Source organism: Dreissena polymorpha, chromosome 5 (genome assembly GCF_020536995.1).
Source record: "Dreissena polymorpha isolate Duluth1 chromosome 5, UMN_Dpol_1.0, whole genome shotgun sequence".
NCBI lineage: Eukaryota > Metazoa > Mollusca > Bivalvia > Myida > Dreissenidae > Dreissena > Dreissena polymorpha.
In genome coordinates, this window is record NC_068359.1 from 34,886,998 (window position 1) to 34,906,695 (window position 19,698).

The 19,698-nt window shown below is 35.2% G+C and overlaps 1 protein-coding gene across 1 annotated transcript in view; it reads left to right on the forward strand.

Annotated features, from left to right (window-relative positions):
* The window catches only part of LOC127881612 (inter-alpha-trypsin inhibitor heavy chain H3-like), a 38,185-nt gene extending 20,732 nt beyond the window's left edge, over nucleotides 1-17,453 (forward strand). Inside the window, exons 3-14 of the mRNA XM_052429643.1 lie at nucleotides 3,079-3,192; nucleotides 3,842-4,092; nucleotides 5,356-5,519; nucleotides 6,236-6,361; nucleotides 7,286-7,448; nucleotides 7,913-8,467; nucleotides 10,990-11,144; nucleotides 14,030-14,117; nucleotides 14,583-14,672; nucleotides 14,941-15,072; nucleotides 15,295-15,684; nucleotides 15,880-17,453. Of these exons, the coding sequence (XP_052285603.1) occupies nucleotides 3,079-3,192; nucleotides 3,842-4,092; nucleotides 5,356-5,519; nucleotides 6,236-6,361; nucleotides 7,286-7,448; nucleotides 7,913-8,467; nucleotides 10,990-11,144; nucleotides 14,030-14,117; nucleotides 14,583-14,672; nucleotides 14,941-15,072; nucleotides 15,295-15,684; nucleotides 15,880-16,328 (2,677 nt within the window). The 3' untranslated portion in view covers nucleotides 16,329-17,453. The remainder of the gene's footprint in view (nucleotides 1-3,078; nucleotides 3,193-3,841; nucleotides 4,093-5,355; nucleotides 5,520-6,235; nucleotides 6,362-7,285; nucleotides 7,449-7,912; nucleotides 8,468-10,989; nucleotides 11,145-14,029; nucleotides 14,118-14,582; nucleotides 14,673-14,940; nucleotides 15,073-15,294; nucleotides 15,685-15,879) is intronic.
* Nucleotides 17,454-19,698: the final 2,245 nt, after the last annotated feature.

Consider the following 19,698-nt stretch of genomic DNA (forward strand, 5'->3'; position numbering starts at 1 on the left):
CTATACACCGTTATGCCAACCGATCACCTTAGTTGTATAAAACAGATGGAATTAAGGAAGGGTGACAGGCTGTCAACATAATATATGATTTAGCTAAAAGTAAATGCTGCTTTTTGACGATGCTGCGAAGCAGCTCGTCTAAGTTATCATACCATGAACAAATTCTTCACAATGACCACCTATGTAAAAGACCGAGCCAGTCCGATTGAGATAGCTCGATTTTTCTAATCGGCATACCTCGCTGATTATCATTGATAAAGGTAAATATTAATAGAACAGCATATTCTGGGGAAACAAATTCAAAAAGTGTATCAAAACGTTGATTTTAAATTAGTAATTTTACATCCATTTTATCTTTATGGACCAATGAAACAACTTAATATTTGCTCTATTGTGTTTGATATTTGTTCTCGATTTTGTAAATAAATTGCGAATGAGAAACATGTAAAATTAACCTTTTACGCGATCACAAATCTAAAGAATACGAACAATTTCGAACCTGCAAATTGTAAACGCTGCACTGCTTTGATGTATATATATAAACATGTATGCTTCTTCACCTCTGCGACACCGGTTCGATTCCCGCTTCCGGCGCAATGTTTGTTTGTTTGTTTGTTTTGTGGTCACAATACCTTAAAGGTGGGGTTTTCTCCGGAAAATCCTATCCCCCCGCAGCACAAGACCATATCTAAAATTAAAAAGTATTTCCGTAAAAAATAAATAGCTGGAAATTGCAGCTATCATGTTAAATTCGTTCCAACTGGCGTCAGTCTAAGCTTATTAGGTAGGAGTGCTGGACACACTCCGGGTCCCAACATTATTCAGACTTAGGCGCGGAGGTAACTCATAACCTTGGAAATACACAAATACACACACTGGGTGCAGCCTAGGCGCCTATAGACTTAAAAAAGGAAACCAACTCACGTGCGGGCACAATCATTTTAAATGTACATATTTAATACGATATTCTAACAGAAATTACACAACCACCTAAGTGTACATAACATGTTTGATAATTCGTTCGTTTGTTAGATTTCGGCATATATAAGGTCATATCGCTTTGGTTAGTTAACTTTTCCATATGTTAACTAACACGGCGAACTCGGGTAGTCAAGTGCTCTTACGATTGAGCTCACCTGGGCCGGCCATGTGCTCATACCTACTTTCGAGAATCATCATGAAAGTATTGCCATACTTAATGAACAAACATGCCCATGCGTATTGAAATTAAATTAACAAATATTCAACCGAAAAAAGCATATATCCATGCCCATGGGCATGTGAAATTACGTCCGTACATATTACATTATTAAATTAAGAACGTAACAACGAAATAAAGGTAGGGTATGATGTACAAGTGTTATTAACGATCATGTCATGTTTTGTATATATCTGCTGAAACGTAATTTCAATAACCCACAAACATTTTATTGTAATAGAAAGTTTTTACGAAAAGTAGTACAGAAAAACACACGCCGATTATCTTTTTAAAGATATTTCTTGTTAGATTTGATCGAGAATGTAACCCGCCTCCCAGTTTCGTACCCAAATTTGTTTCGTACCCAAATTTATTTTCGTATCCAAAATGTTCGTACCCACATACACAATTGTGGTGATATAGATATACTTAAATTGATGCTTTTATATCCATCCTCTTCAAAAGCATCGTCATCGTTCTTTTGAACTGGTGACCTAGGTTTTTACTCTGAATAAGTGTTATATGTATCTGAGATTTCGTGAAGACAAACGTTGTCATAAGATTTCTATACATCATGTAGATTCAATTATTATTCATTTATCTTCAATATATGAATATATTCAATATATATTCAATTAATTTATTTGCTGGATTTTAAGTCACATCGACACAGTGTAGGTCATATAGCGACTTTATTGGAACAAAAAATAAATGTTGATAATGTTCTACTGTTAGGGCGGACATATACGAGATTGTTTTGATTACTTGGAAAACATTAACGCAAATTAATTAGCTGCTGTGAAAGTGACAACCACAACATGTATTTCGTGTGTAAGGAAAAAGTTCAAAACTGGCATGAAAAGCACGAGCGAATTGTCATATAAAAACTTTGTAGCGCAGAGAACATTCAGATGTTTACTTTGACACTAAAAAATGTAGCGCGTGGTAATTAAATGTTGTCGTCCATATCGCGAACGCAGTTGATTTCTTAAAACGAAAGAACATAAATGCGCTGTATCGGTTAAGTGTAGATAGTTCAGTATTGAACCGATATTTCGTCGCTATATACACCTTCCACGAGGACTGCGTGTTACTCGGGTGCTAATGCCACGGTGAAAACACTTTGCCATGTTGTTTGCGAATGCAGAATCTGGATGCAAAGTGGTTAAATGCAGTAACGGACTACATTCTTCGGTAAACGTATATTATGTTACCTATGGGGCGAATTGCAGAAGGCAATCGCCCAAAAATGCACATCCATGTTCTGTTTGTCCGTCCGTTACTATTAATTTAGTCTACAAAACATCATTTGGTTAAAACGTTTGAATCGAATGCTGTCCACTATTACATAAACACGATTTACAAAATTGAATGACTTGCCCGAGTGATTTATCTTATTCTTATGTTTTTATATTCATGACAAACAAGGAATCCAAAACAAGTTTTTAATTTGTTTTAATTTGTTCGATTGTTTAAAAAAATAAGAATTTATACCAACAATCCAGATAATCTTTCTTTAAATCTAAAACTGGTTGTTTCGTCATATAAATTACGTCACACGAGATACGTCATATGCGTAATCAGTTGTAAAAGTACGAAACGCTAGTTATGTAATAAATAATATTGAAGGAAAAAATGATTATATGTAATAGAAACAATATAAACGTGCGACAGAGCTGGTCCGGGCGTTTATCATCGGTTGCAGCCGTATAACGACACTCTGGTCGTAGGCCCTCGGGTCGATATATCGGAAGCAGGTCGATTATAGACGTCCAGCAAAGCTCTGCCGTTTGTAATTGTCTAAATAATACGCTCTTAATTGTTAAGGCCTAGTAATGAACTATTCATGTATTATTACACGGAGTTATTTTGTTTTGCAGGATGGTTGACGGGATAGCCTACCCTGGCACGGTCAAGGAGAAAGAACAGGCTCTACAGACATACGAAAAAGCGAAGCGGAAAGGACACTCCGCAGCACATATGTTCCACGACAAGTAAGTCTTAGCTTCAACAGAATCTTCGATTATGTTTATAATCTTACTCAAGTATAATAGTCATGGTGGGTCATTAAAAAGGGTTTTAAACGAACAAAGTATGCGTTCTCCGATTGTTGGTATAGAATCCGTTTTGAGTGTTCACCGTGATGTTTTGATTGCACCATATATAGCAAAATGAAACACGAAAGCATAATTATTGTCAAGTAAATATTATAAAAGGTCACATGTTTACTAAATTAATTAAAATGAGTAATAGAGCTCAGTGGTGAGTGTACAATTTATAGCTGTCAATAAGCAACCATTAAAGAAAACGGATACTAATGTGACGGAATTTCACATGTCATTTGTCTAAACCATCGTGCAAGAATGTGCATGTATGTTACTGTTACATATAACACATGCAAATACACGTAATACATAGTCGTGTTCACTGTAATATGAAAATAGTCTAAGATTCTTTCCAATGGAAGCACGTACATTTTAATCCTTCAAATACTGCATTGACGCCGCATTTTCCAGAGTTGATTTACTATCATCATGTTTACTATTTGCAACCTTATTGCATGCGTATGGCTCCTTATAAGACTAAAAATTCATGTTTTTATTTTACAAATATTCAAAAACCAAACAAACGGTCATTATCCAGGCCACGAGATTCGAACCGTTTCCGCGTAAGTATCAACATCGCCGCGCAGTCGGAGGTGACGTTCATCTTGACGTACAACGAGGTGCTCCAGCGGAAACGAGGCCACTACGACCACGTGGTCTACATCGACCCGAAGCAGATTGTGGACCAACTGCTCGTGGAGGTGTACATTTCCGAGTCGAGGGAGATAACCGCTCTGAGAATACCTCCCGTCAGAAACGACATATGGGCAAACGCGTTTTCTTTGCCGAGTGAGTGTTTAATATGACTAATGCTTCTTTAGATCTTATACTAACCAAATAATATAGTTTTTCCCGGTCGCAAAGCCGACGGGTTCTTTTAGGAATGCTTAACGTCCGTCTATCTAACCGCAAATCTGTTTGTCCGTCTGTCTGTTCGTAAGACTCTACGTTCCATAACTCTTCCACCATTTTAAGCAAAATGTTTTTACACAATGAAACTTCCTTCAAATATAAAGTACACCGAGGCGATTAGCAGAATGCATTATGACGGCTCAATGTGAAGGACAGACTAAAGGGTCAAAGTTTTTATCTCCATATTCGTGTCCGCTCCATATCTTCTTAACCGTTTAGGAACTTTCAGGAAACTTGGCTAAAGTATTAAGGTGATTAAAAAGATGAGCAGAAGGCATGAGTCCGAAACTCTTGCTCGAGGTCAATTTTAAAACGTCAAGGTTAAATGTGTGTGAATAGATTTTCTAGCCCAGCCCATATGTCTTATGACTTAATCACTACTGTCTAAAGGATATAAATGCAACTTAGGTCCATATTATGGTTCATTTGGACGTGTGGAAGTCATATGCCAGTCATGCCGGCTCAGGATTTTAATTCGAAGTCAACTTTTGAGCCTTAAATAAAGTGCCCGCTCCATATCTTCTCAACCTGTTACATTATTTTCTCGAACGATGATTAAAAGGTCACATATCAAGGCTAAGGTTTAAGCCTTCATTTTCGTGTCTGCTCAATATAGCTCCACATATATTCAAAGACCGTGAATGGTTTTCAACTAGGCTGCAATCTTAAGGCTATTGTGACGATGTGTAGAAGCCATTAGCCAGTCATACTGACTCAAGGTCAAGGTAACATTTGAAGATCAACAGTTTATCGTTCACTGTATTCGTATCTCTTATTCCCATTAGATGTTTATCCTGAAAATGACATTCAGAAGATTTGCATAGGTCAGGAGTCAATAAAGCTGTTTAAAACTCAATGTCACCGCTCAAACAAGCTCGGCGGGGATATAGATATGTTATGAGTTTGCTTATCAGAGGTACACAGGGTGTTTCGTGTTTGTCCAAATAGATGATGTGTCACGAGGAAACACGAAACATTGAAAATGCTTGTATAGGTTGAGAAAACAAAAACATAAGCAAGCCATCTTTGCAACCAAAGTATGGAATTAAGAATGGAACAAACTATTTCAAGATATAAATTTGGAACTCCAGAACAGCTCAATGAAGTAACTGGTGTTAAGTAAGATGTTTTTTCTAACAGCAACGAACGAACTGGCGCTTGTTGAGCGACCCTCACCCCGCACTGCCTACATCCGATACAGCCCCTCTCCGGCGGAGCAGGTGCGCGTGTCCACGCACGGCATCTCGGGAATGTTCAGCGTTCAATATGACGTCGAGAGGTCACTGGACGTTGGGGATATGTATGTAAGTTGGCGTAAAATAATTTTAAATATGAGTAGTACACATCAACTTAAGTTTTATAATGCTTTGATTAAAAACATTATTCTTCTTTGATTAAACATAACTTTTATTACCTTGTGTTAATACAGTTTTGACGAATAAAAAATATTTTTCAGGTACGTATTCATTAAAAATGTGTTTGCTTCTACAATGTTCTTGAATTTATTGAGTGATGTTTTGTACATACTAATTGCTTGTTAAAATTACTTTATTTTTTAGTTTCTATGTAAAAAATCGCTTGGCAAATTTACCCAATATATTTGTCGATCTTTTTTAAAATCGAGAGCATGTTTTAGGACTTCAATTAAACAGAATACTTAAGACAAACCACAGCTCTGTTGCATAAATCGTTAAAAGGCGGTTGCCCTAGTTTAGTGTTTTTGTTATGTACGCGTTTCTCACATAATACATTTGTTTTGTGTCTCAATTTTCAGCAATTTATTTCTTATGTTGGTTTGTATTGTGCTGTATTGTGCTGTTTTGTACTGTTTGGGCAATCGGTCACTTGCCTTAAATAAAGGACCAACTAATTGTTTTTAATGAAAATTCAATACTGCTCCAGCAGCTGTTGTTTCACTTCTTTATATTGCCATAAATATAATAGCGCATGACAAAACAATATATCTCTCCTGCTGGTGCAGCCGAAGTTTCACGTCTGTATTTCATGTTGCGTATTTTAGATCGTGGACGGGTATTTCGTTCACTTCTTTGCCCCAATCGGTATCCAGCCCCTCCGCAAGAAGATCCTCTTCGTACTCGACGTCAGTGGTTCCATGAGCTTCGGAAGGAAAATCTACCAGCTCAAGGTACTTGTAGTTCTACCAACTAAAGGTATTTGTATATCTACAACTCAAGTAATTTGTATTTCAACCAACTCAATGTACTTGTATTTCCACCTACTATTGGTACTCGTATTTCTACTAGCTCAATATACTCGTATTTCTACAAATTCAATGTACTCGTATTTCTACTATCTCAATGTACTTGTATTTCTACCAATTAAGGTACTTGTATTTCTACCTACTCAAGGCACTCATATTTCTCCTAACTCAATGTACTCGAATTTCTGCTATTTCAAGGAACTTGTATTTCTACGAACTCAAAGTACTTGTATTTCTACTAAATCAAGGTACATGTATTTCTACTAAATCAAGGTACTTGTACTTCTACCAACTCAATGTTTTTGTATTTCTACTAACTCAAGGTACTTGTATTCCTACCAACTTAAGGTACTTGCATTTCTGCCAACTGAAGGTACTTGTTTTTCTACCAACTCAAGGTTATTGTATTTCTACTAAATCTAGGTACTTGTATTTCAACCAACTCAATGTATTTGTTTTTCTACCAACTCAAAGTACTTGTATTTCTACTAACTCAACGTTCTTGTATTTCTACCAACTCAATGTACTTGTGTTTTTACCAACTCAAGGTTTTTGCATTTAAGTTTCTCTGGACTTTTCTTGCACGAACAGTAACGAATATCACCGTGAATAGCATAGTTTGTAAAACAGTATCGGTTGTGCAAAACAAGGCTTCCTTAGACCTCCAGAAAGTAAGACGATCAACATACTCCCAATACATACCTTCGATTGAATATCAAGTAATTTAAACACCTCAACAACAATTTGCAAACTTATCCTGCGGTAAATTCGAGACATTATTTTGATTAAGTAATTTGAAAGATGTAAAATGTATACAAATAATTATCTATGATCGAATGTCCCCTCTAGGAGGCAATGACTCAGATTCTGACTGAACTGAGCTCGGACGACCTATTCAACATTATCACGTTTGCGAGCCAAACGGACTCCTGGTCTCCTAGAATGCTTCCTGCCTCCAAGGCGAATATTGCTGCGGCAACCGACTACGTACAGGAACTTATCGCCGATGGAGGTACGAACACTCTTCTTAAATTGACATGAGATTCATGTATTTTTTGGTAATCGTGGTTTTTAAATTGACGGGAAATGACCTGACAATATGTATAATACTTTGGATATCATATATGCATCACCATTATTGTAATATATAGCGTTTCTCTTCGACATAGAATTCATGGCTGTATATGATTGTAAAGTTGAGTGAATGTGAGATGTTATATCTATGTAATGAGTTAGCATATACATTGACATTTTATGATTTTTACGATAGATATGTATTTAAACATTTATAAGTAGCTCATTTAACATTTTATAATTTATTCGTAAACGTAAATTTGAGTGACAAACTGAGTTACTAGATACATTGACACACAATTAAAATTAATATTTTTTTAAATTGAACAGTTTAAATGAATCATGTTTCTTGTGTTAATATACCAGCACTTTGTTACGTTTTCTTCACGTTTTCCTCCGTAGGAACAAACGTTAACGACGCTTTAGTAGGCGCGATCAATAATCTTCAAGACTTCAGCGACGTGGGTGTCAGCGCTCCGATAATCGTTTTTCTCACAGATGGTGACCCGACCGTCGGCGTTACAAGCTTCAAAAAAATCCTTAACAATATCGATGAACGGAACAGAGATAAAATTCAGATCTTCAGTTTAGCTTTTGGCGATGATGCCAACTATAACTTTTTGAAAAAGATTTCTGCGCGGAATAGCGGCTTCGCTCGGAAGATTTACACCGACGCCGATTCTACGCTTCAGTTGGTCGGATTTTACGACGAAATTTCCAACGTCCTGCTGTCAAAACTGTCGTTCACGTACCTTGACGATACCGTCAACTTGACGTCGGTGACGCGAACGCAGTTCCCGAGCTTTTTCGACGGTTCGGAGCTGGTGGTGGCCGGACTATTGAACGAAAAGGCAGATGACTTCAACGCGATTACGATGACCGTAGTCGGCACCAGCAACCAGGGCCTGTTGGAGTTGACGGCGACAACGGAAGTGGTGCAAAACAACAGAAATACACGTAATTACGTATTATTGATTCTATAAAATACTTTTCAGTATGTCATTATAATCGAGTTATTTTGTTATGTCAAATGTAGAATAATTATGTTAACATTTTGATCGTTCTTATTTTGTCTTAACCTTACCAATACAAGGCGTCAACTCTCGAATATTTTTCTATATATTACTATACTTTGAAATTTGTTATAAATGTTCCTTTATGTTTCTAAAATTAACCAAATATCTATTAATGTAAATATTTTTGCAAACAGTTAGAATGGGAAAGCAAAGAACGTATCATTTTGAAGGCAAGTATTTATTACGTATGATAATGTTACATTTAAATGACTTAAATGTGTTCATCTTTTAACATACTAAATTATTTCAATGTGTGTATCTTGTTTCGCCTATAAACATCGAGTGAAAAATTAAAATCTTCTCAATATCAATAAAGCAGAGATTAGATAATTGACATTTTCTATAATGCAGTGATCCTTACCTAAGATATGCTTTACTTTGACTTAAATCGAAAATTGACCAATCGCAAAATAAACAAATCATCGCTGAAATTTCAAGGCCCAGAGGTTTGACATTGTAACCCTTTATATTTGTTCCTTCACAAATTCGTTCAAATCATGCCTCTGAAATCAAAACGGGTATGCCCTGTGGGTAAGTTGTTTTTCGTATATGTATATGGTGAAAACTTGTAAAACCTTCTCCCACACAATAATGTCTGTGCCCATGTATTTGGTATTAAGCAAAATGTAATGAACAAGTACCAAGTTTTTTTTTCTGTTGATGCCCAAGGTGTTAAAAACTGGCTATACACTGGGTGTCAAAGATTTAATATGGACATAATTTGTAAAATAACCACACAATTTTCTTCTCTGAAAGGTTGAGACCCAGAGGTGCGATATAAAGTATGTAATATTGTATTGAAGATTTCTTGTCGAAACTGACCACGCCCCTTGGATTTATAGCATTATATAGACTTAATAAAACTGCAAAACAACTTTACGAGTTTTCTTTTAAAATACCACGAGGAACAGAAGTTTTATAATAATAATGTCATTATATTGTGAAAACTTAAACAAAATCATCTAAGAAACCAAAAGGCGCAAATGTGCAATGTTTGTTACGTACATGTAGCATTATATAGTGGGCATATGCATAGTTTGCTCAAATAATATCCCAGGGGTAAAAACTAACCACGACAGTCCAATGGTTAATGAAAACTTTAACAGCAACATATATATTCTGCTAACAAAATCATTACACAGATGAACTATCCAGGGACATTCTTATTCCCGATTTTGTTGTTGTTATGATCTTAGTTAAAAATGAACAAAACAGTGGTTAAGAAGGATTTTAAATCTCAAATTGTCCTATATTTAGGCCTTTAAAACTCCTACATTTTGAGGTCATTCATATATTTCCGTTATTGGGAATCAGTTTACTATCTGGGCAATTTCAATTGTAAATGCGAAATTACGCTTAGAGGCGATATAATTATATAGTATAAAATAAGATTTTATATTTAGAACCAGCACATTTATCGACGGTGTTCTTACACGTATATGGATAATTCGAAGTTAATTTCATTCATCCGATTGCAAAACTAGCCTTCTACAAACCGGCAACCGTGATTCAGACTATTATTGTTTATCTTTATTAATATGCTTCTATGAAACCGAGTGTGGATTGACCGTTCCACGGCAGATACCCCGTTTGTTCATGCTTGTATGTTTGGTTCGCAATTTTTGTGTCTCGTCCTTTTGTGTTGGTCTTAATGTTGGGCAATAGGCGTCAGCAACGTATGGCTATTATTGCGGCGAGGCTGAGATTCCTCTAAGTGAAGATTTGCGCTTCAATCAAATGTGTTAACTATAGAATAGTTAACTGTTTAAGGAATCACACTTAGAAATAAATTACTAGAAAATAAAATATAATAGTGTTTATATATTATTTATATGGTGCAATTACGTTATCGAATTTCTAAATCACATGACAAGCCAAAATAAAAACGTTTGAAAGCTGCTTACAGCTGAATGTTAAGTTTATTTTTTTGTATTGTTCTTACCAAATGGATATTTAGAAAAGTTGAAATGAGAACATGTTTTATTTAACGTTTAAGTTTAGCTTTTATAGTTATAAACATGCACAGAATGACGTTCAAATCTCTTTTTGTATACTAACAAAATGGTATTTTTTCTTAAATTCATTGCAACGTTTTTTTTACTTTCAACGTACTCTTTTTTTTAAATAAGTATCGTTGAATGACGTGATTTATGATGTACGTGTTGTTGATTTCCGCGGATCAAGGGCCATTATGGTCCCTAATCATTAACTTAAACAAAGACATGCGACCGACTGAAACAACATAAAGCGTTCTTCCATCACATTTGAAGGAAGGAGCGGCCAAAATGTTACAAGACGACATCTTTCGCAACAAATACAAAACCACATCCTATAATAAAGCGTGTCTCCTGCTGGTGCAGAAAAAAATGTCCAATTATTAATATTTGGCCATTCTTTTGTCAGTGTCAGAGTTCAAGACCCGGTTGGATTTCCCTACGATCGTGCAGAAGACGTGGGCCTACCTGACCATCAAGAAACTACTAGAAGAGGAGCTTAAGACGGAGAACGCGTTGCTAAGGGACGACCTCCGCCTGGACGCCGTCAATCTGGCCATTAAAGTGCGTATACGCTATTATTCATATAACATGTTATTTATTGTTAAAACAATTAAGAAGCAGAACGTTATTATCAAGTAATATTCCTACAAAAAAGAACGCGATTGTCCGCTCCTAATGTAGAGTACTGCTTATTCAAAAGGGATCTTTAAAAAAATCAACATTATCTTGCAAATTGTAGAGAGTGCGGGAATTTATACTGAACCTTGTTTCGCCACTTAGAGAGCGTCCGTATGTTCTCATTAAATATTGGTGCGCTTACTAATTAAAGTACCATTATTCATATAATTTACAAGAAGTGTAAGCCTATTCATTAAGAATATTATCAAGCCAATTAGAGAGAGAGTACGATTGTAAATAATATGTAGTGTTCCGCAAATGAAAGAGAGTACTATTGTTCAAATAAATATTGTTTTTGCAATTTAAGAGAGTAAGAATGTTATGTCAACTATTGTTTCGCCCATAAAATAAATTACTATTGTTCAAATAAAATATAATTCCTCCACTTAAATAGAGTACAAAATTGCATAGACAATATTTTTCTGGCAACTTGATAGACTACGAGTATTCGTTTAAGTTATTTTCTCGCCTGTGAAAGAGATTCGGACTACTTTCTTACATCAGATATGGTTTGCGTAACCTATATTAGCTGTTTTACAATTTTTAAACATAGCTGTTTGTGGAGATGTGACGATATGTCCATTTGTAATATAATTGTTTTGTGGGAATTGTATAAGTAGTATAACTTAGTGTCTATTTTAAATTGTGTATGTCTATTACGTACGTATGTGACAAAATTTGACGATATAATTTGTTTATTAAATACTTTTTAATGTTATAACCTGCATCTGTAGTATATGTTGTATTAGTGTGTTAGGAAGTTATAGTATGGCAATATAAATTTGTTATTTAATTGTTGTCGTAACATTTTGATTCGGGTATTTGTTTGTGTTGTATGTATTTGATGCTAACAGTAGTTAGAGCACAATGGAGAACGTTTACATGGTATAAGTACAATCAATTAATTCGATACTAAGGATATATTCATTGGTGGTGTATTTTCTATGTAATATATATGTTTGTAATTTTATACTTATATGACGTTATTTGCATTGTTTATACAATTGTGTGACGTAATTTTTATATTTGTATGTTTTTGTGTTTATGTTTAATTTTATATTGTATCATGTTGTGATATTAGCTAGAGCATTATTCTATTGATTTTTTTTAAAATTTATGATTTAACTCATACAAACAATTGTATTTTTAGCTCACCTGAGCACAACGTGCTCATGGTGAGCTATTGTGATCGCCTTTTGTCCGTCGTGCGTCGTGCGTTGTGCGTCGTGCGTCGTCAACATTTACCTTGTTAACACTCTAAAGGTCACATTTATCGTCCAATCTTCATGAAACTTGGTTTGAACATGTGTCTCAATAATATCTTGGACGAGTTCGAAAATGGTTCCGGTTGGTTGAAAAACATGGCTGCCAGGGGGCGTGGCAGTTTTCCTTATATAACGATTGTAAAACCTTGTTAACACTCTAGAAGTCACATTTTTAGTCCAATCTGCATGAAACTTGGTGGGAACATGTGTCCCAATTAAATCTTGGACAAGTTTAAAAATTGTTTCGGTTGGATGAAAAACATGGCCACCAGGGGGCGGGGCAGTTTTCCTAATATGGCTATAATAAAACCGTGTTAACACTCTAGAAGTCACATTCATTGTCCAATCTTCATGAAACTTAGTCAGAACATTTGTTATAATGATATCTTGAACGAGTTCGAAAATGGTTCTGGTTGGTTGAAAAACATGGCTGTCAGGGGGCGTGGCAGTTTCCTAATATGGCTATAGTAAAACCTTGTTAACACTCTAGAAGTCACATTTTTAGTCCAATCTTCATGAAACTTGGTCAGAACACGTGTCCCTAATAATATCTTGGAAAGAGTTCGAAAATGGTTCCAGTTGAATGAAAAACATGGCCGCCAGGGGGCGTGGCAGTTTACCTTATATGGCTTTAGTGTATAGTAAAACCTTGTTAACACTTTAGAAGTCACATTTATTGTCCAATTTTCATGAAACTTAGTCAGAACATTTTTTCTAACGATATCTTGGATGAGTTTGAAAATGTTTCTGGTCTGTTGAAAAACATGGCTGCCAGGGGGCGGGGCAGTTTTCCTTATATGGCTATAGTAAAACCTTGTTAACACTCTAGAAGTCACATTTTTGGTCCAATGCTCATGAAACTTGGTCAGAATATTTGTACTAATGATATCTGGGCTGAGTTTGAAAATGGTTGAGATCCGTAAAAAAAAAACAACATGGCTGCAAGGGGGCGTGGCATTTTTTCCTTATATGGCTATGTAGTCAAACCTTGTTAACACTCTAGAAGTCACATTTATTATCCAATCTTTATGAAACTTGATCAGAACATGAAGATGCTTCTGCTTTGTTGATAAACATGGATGCTGGGGGCTGTTGACACACTTTATAAGCCACAAGTTTGAACAGAACTTGCTGTATGTGCAATATATCCAGAAATTCTTTCAAATGCCTTAAATATTCAACATATAAAATCACGGTACTATAATGCAGTGTCATTTCTTTTATTCATAAAATGTATACAACTTCATTGTGTACTGCGTTCAATTCACTTTCTGAAAAAGTCTTAATTTCTTTTTCTTGCTCCTCCATTACTAATCATATCAAATTTCACCGTTTACTAATTCAATAAAAAATGGTAATAAAAAACCATTGAATTTGACAAAAAGATGTTTTACAACCCTTACTTATCATTAATACTTCTCAGGTGAGCGACCAGGGCCACCATGGCCTTCTTGTTTACATACCAGGACGCTATTTTGATTTGAAATATGTATATATTTGTAGTATAACTTTGTGACGCCTGTGACATCAATGGTGGTAACCAAACCCGAGGAGAAGAAATCTAACGAGACCGACTACAACGTTCAGGAAGGTAGGGACAGTTGTATGCATACAAAACATGTTTATTTGTTGTTTTTGTTTTGTACTGGACCAGAAAGTGATAAAAGGTGGTAACTTTTTGTAACACTTGTTTTTTGGTGTTTTATTTACGATCCGCAGTACTCGAAACAATAAATTTGAATGAAGTATGACAGTTACATACATTTTAGAGAATTAATAAACATACACCTGCAAAAGAGACCTTAAACACCAGTACATGTAAATAAATTATAACATCTCTGCGACTTATAGTTGAAATATTATTAAATGCGTCATAGTTTGGTCAAAGGATGAAATGCAATCATATTTCAGCATAAGCGTACAAAGATTAACTTCATTGGACCAGGTCACTCATCTGTATAGTGTATGTTCATTAAATGATAAATATTTGTGTCACTCGTGCTGAAAAGTCAAATGTTGTTCTAAAAAATAATATGTGTACGCTTATGTCATACAGACGACGCAAGAGTTCTCGATGAGGAAGACGACCCTGGGAATGCTGCTCTTACTTCCCCATCCGGTCCTCAAGCCCTGGCGGGAAAAATAAGTAAGTAGCCATAATAATGAAAATATCTTGTTTTTAAAGATGAAAATTATATTGTTAAAAATGTCTCCCTTATTTGACAAACACAACACATCTTTTGAAGGAGAAAGAGTGTTTGTCTTCGAAGGAACATACATTGATAGTGCATTTGGCCAACGTTGTTTAACTGCTGTGAATTGCTTTTTTGTTCGTTCGAGAGATTTTTTTGTTCTAATTTCGTTCCATTTAGTTTTATGATAATGAGAAAAGCATGGTGCCCATGCTATTCCAGAACACTCCAAGGCGATGGCGGACAACGACCCGCACTTTATCGTGAACGTGAAGGATTTGGAATACGCCATCTGCTTTGACGTCATGGGAGAGGAGGGTGACGTTTACCAACTCATGACCGACAAATACTCAGGTTAGTTTGTAAGCTTGAAACCAGAATACAGCTATTTCTAACACCGTATCGCTTTGTATTTTGCGAAATTCCTGAGCAAGAGGCGAGTAATTTTAATTTTGGCATATGAAGGTATAGTTTAGCACATATATAATTCTTCCAGTTGTGTATGCTGTTGAATACTATTAAGCGATATGGTTAAACTAATATTTACTAAACTTGCAGTTTGTACTTACATTTAAGGTCTTACAGTGAACGCAAAGGTGGTTGCAAACAAAATGCCAAAAGAATCAAACATCACCGTCTTTACGCCACCTGGCGTTATCAAAACCTTTTTGGGGGAGATAACTATAAAGCGCTGGAAGTTTTCCCTTCACATCACTCCCACTAAGCTAACGCTGATGGGCGAAACCATAGATTGGGAGAATGGAACTACCCTGGGTCATGGGAAAACTAAGATCGTCGTAGATCAGGAGGGAACAATGGTCGTGGTGATTTTCAGCGATAGGGTTACACTTTTAGTGATGCGTCACATGAAGCCAAAGTCACAGTTGAGCACGGGCAAGGTCAACTTTTTGGGTTTTTATATCGTCGAGCACAAGGGTCTTTCATATCATACACATGGTTTACTTGGTAAGTTAATCTTTTGATGCAATCAATGCAGTCTGTCTTTTTGTTATATATGCAAGGACTGTTCCCATCAATTTTAAGTGGTTCTATCACTACAATGTTCGCTTATCGAGTTGTGTTACATCTTGAATATACTTGTCTAGCTGATGTTTTAAAAGAATTTACATAACAGTTTAACATATTATATTCTGTTTACAGGACAGTTCCTTTATCGAAATGTGATTTTAAAGAAAACGAAAAATCGTAAAGGTAAACTTATGGGTCGGCTACGTGTAAGCGGAAACACACAACGACCCAGGAAAGTAATGGCTACACTGGGGCATCGTTTGAATCTAGCAACGAATACTTCCGTTTCCTGTTGGATGGTGCAACACAATGGCGGGGCTCTTTTGGACGGTGATATTACGGATTATCTTATAAAAAGAAGAAACACTGGCAGTGATAATAAGGCAGTGAAAGATCAAATTGATTTAGGTGACGAAGGACCCGATCTTTCTGAGATGACCAACGATAGTACTTTCTCAGTCACCGGGTCTGTGAAACAGGTATTTGAAACTGAAAGTGAAAATTACGATGATGAAGATGTCTCAGAAGGAGACAACGAAATAATAGAACTGGATAAGGAGACGTTAGACGACGAGAAATGAATAACTGTCAACAATTGAGTAGATGTTTAAATAGAAGAAAAATGACATTTGAAAGCATTCCTGTATGATAAATGGGTTATGGGACAATGTGTTTTGTTTCTCTCGAGGTTATAATACTGCACTTTTAGGAGTCTGAAGAATGTGTTTCTTGATATATCAGAACTCATGTGCAAAAATGACTTAAATAGGTCACTGAACAAATTAAAAAATAAGTATTCATATATCCTCTGGAATAAGGGTGTTGTGAAATAAGTGTCTTTTCAACGAACGACTGTGTTTGTATAACTAATACTATTCATGTTCATATATGAACTATAAACATGGGCGGACGATGGATCTATACATCAGTATTTTCCATTTAAATTGGAGACAAGACAATTCTAAATGAAGACAATATAAGGCATGTATATGTTCTTGACTTCAAATGCTGCTTTACTCGTTATTCAAAAAGTGCTTGGCTGTGCGTTCGTCGCAAACGGAAACAGTTTTATTTGTGAGTGACATGAAGGATATCATGAATGCCATTTGTGAAACTATATGTGTTTTTGTCCACAGTATGTCTCGGAAATTAAATACCCCCGTGACTCCAGCTTTGATTTTTGCCGCAATTACTGTATATTATTGTTGTAAATTTGCTTACCCTTTCCTCAATGTTGTTTGGATGTATGTATACTAATCTTGATCAATCCAAATATATAAGGAGATTGTGTTACTGTTATATAGTGCTATTTTTGTACCTTATTGCAGTACAATTTGTAGCACAAAAATCAAATGAATTCACAAACTTTGTCAATATCACATTTTGTTTCTTCAGTATTTATAGCTAATTGACAGATTCGTTATCGCTAACATAATTGTTTGATATACAACATACTATTTTTAGACACTTATTTTCTTGCTTAGTGATTAATATTGCTTGTGATAACGATGGGCATGTTTGGTTGTATATAGACATTATATAGCGAACATTAAGGTATGACATGCAACCGTTACTGTAAAGTTATTGATTTGTTCCTTGTATTCATTTTAAAAATTCACAACCTACTATTTGACAAAGAACATTTATAAAGTTTGCAAAATAATGTTCTCAGTCATAAACTATGGCCATTAAATACTAGAGATAAAGTGTGTTGTTTTTTGGAATTTTGTATTTGATGAGAAACGAAGTTTAGACTTGACTCGAGAATACATTTGGACTAGTACTATTAGTTACACTGTCAGTAACTGATGGTGTATGGGATAAACACCCTCAATTTCATACCATACCAAAGCGAAGCGACATTACGTTATGGAAAAACCCCAATTGAAATGTCTACCAGAATTTGACAGTTGATAAACATTCACATTATCCACCCCAATAATGCTTTTAAATGCAGAAGTTACCGAAATATGCAAAATACCGTTTAAAAACACCTCTAAATAACTGTTAAGCCTTCAGTGTGGCGTCCAAAACGAATTTATTTATGAAATCGTAATCACTCGGTATTTGCGGTCATATGACTTTTATGTATAGTTTTGAAATAAAATTAGTTTAAATATTCAATTTCTCTGATAAAAATTTAGGACGTACAGTGAAACATAACTAATAAGACCGCCTGTTGGACTTATGAAAAGTGGTCCTAATTGTGAGGTGGTCTTAATGCTGAGTAAAGAATTTTGATTGAAAGATAATACACATGGTAAATATTTAATTTACTTAAATCTTTTTGCAGACAATATAACAGTAATCAATCAATACAGTTTACACATAAAGTATTTGAAGTATTTCAAATAAGAAGTGAAAAATAATTTTCATCTTGATATTATCCTTTACATTTAACTTTCAGAAACAGCCAATTCTTGATTGCTTAATAGAGCTTATTACTTTAACATCCTGTTTTCAATGTTTTCTTCTATCTTCCACATTTAAATGCTAAAGATTCTATGTCTTTGTTAAAACAGAAGTCTTATCTGAACTTAAAAGTTATCATTGGTGACCACATTTCACATCTGACAGCAGTTTTTTTTAAACACATTTAAAAAGAAGAGTTTCCCATACCGGGCAATTTATGTACATGACATTTTCCGGTATTGTTAGATGCGCTTAACACACTGCATGTACAGATTTATATCGACGTATTGTATGTACATTTATGTTCTTCATTAAATTTAAAATACTTGATTTATAGATTGACATATATATTTAATGACCCTTGAAAACTTTGATACGGGGTTACTTAGCCTAAGCGAATGTGCCTAGTCATTACTATAGAACCTGTTATGTTCGTTGTATGCGTTGCATGCGTTGGCATTAACATGTCAAAGGGTTGATATACGTTGTATCAAACTATATGGGGTGAGATATTTATTTGATTATACCAAACACACAAACCGTAAGATTCATTATGAAATGGTAGATTCAGTTTTGTGTACATGTACTTGTCGATACTTGGCATGATGTTAACAGATATTTAGACGTTTCAAGTTTACAAAATGGCGTGTGACCAAAATGTAGTTCTTCACCGCGTTGGTTTATACCAGTAATATACCTTGCATAAAAATTGAATGCGAGACGTATAGTGGACTCAAAATAGATTAATAAAATGCGAATAAAACATCTGTTTTAAATGTTTTTAACCAATAATGCGATACATGCGTAACGTTTTAAAACAGCAGTGGAGGCATATTTTTATTAACTTAATTGACATCATCACAGAGGAGTTTTAGGTTGCCGTGTGTGTTTGTTAGTACCTCACACGCCATTTTCATCAGCGGCGTCTAATATCGATAAGATTTAAAGAATACTAGACATTCAAAGATACGTTCTTACCAATCATTGCGATTTTGAAAACAATTCGTATTTCTGGTTTGCCCGATTCACATGAAAACCTACTTTTCCGTATTAATGCAAACGGAATAGCAATATGGCTTGCTGGATATAATTTGTTAAAAGAGTTGATATACGTATGCATCTTCGAGCGATTTAGTTTTATTTTAACTCAAACTTCATACCTGTATTTGAGGTGATTATAATAGGCCAATGACTTAGTTCCATAACTCTGGCCCGCAATTAAGTGTTTGTCTTTGATTGAATCGAAAATTTACGTTTGACACAATGAAACATCTGAGAGTGAACATGGAGCAAATATTTGATACATGTATAGGGGGCTCAACTTACTATATCATAGATTTAGAAACGTAACAATGCAGCAAAACCGAATATGTTATCTTCCTTTATTTGGTTTGCTGATTTTGTTTTTGTTCACATTGAACATTTCGTGTCCGGCATGGTGCGATGGGCAGTCTTCGTCGTCGAATGTTTGTCTTGTTACCGCTCGAAAAAAATCCTTCCCAAGTCCTAATGAAACTTTTTAATTTGAACATGTATTTC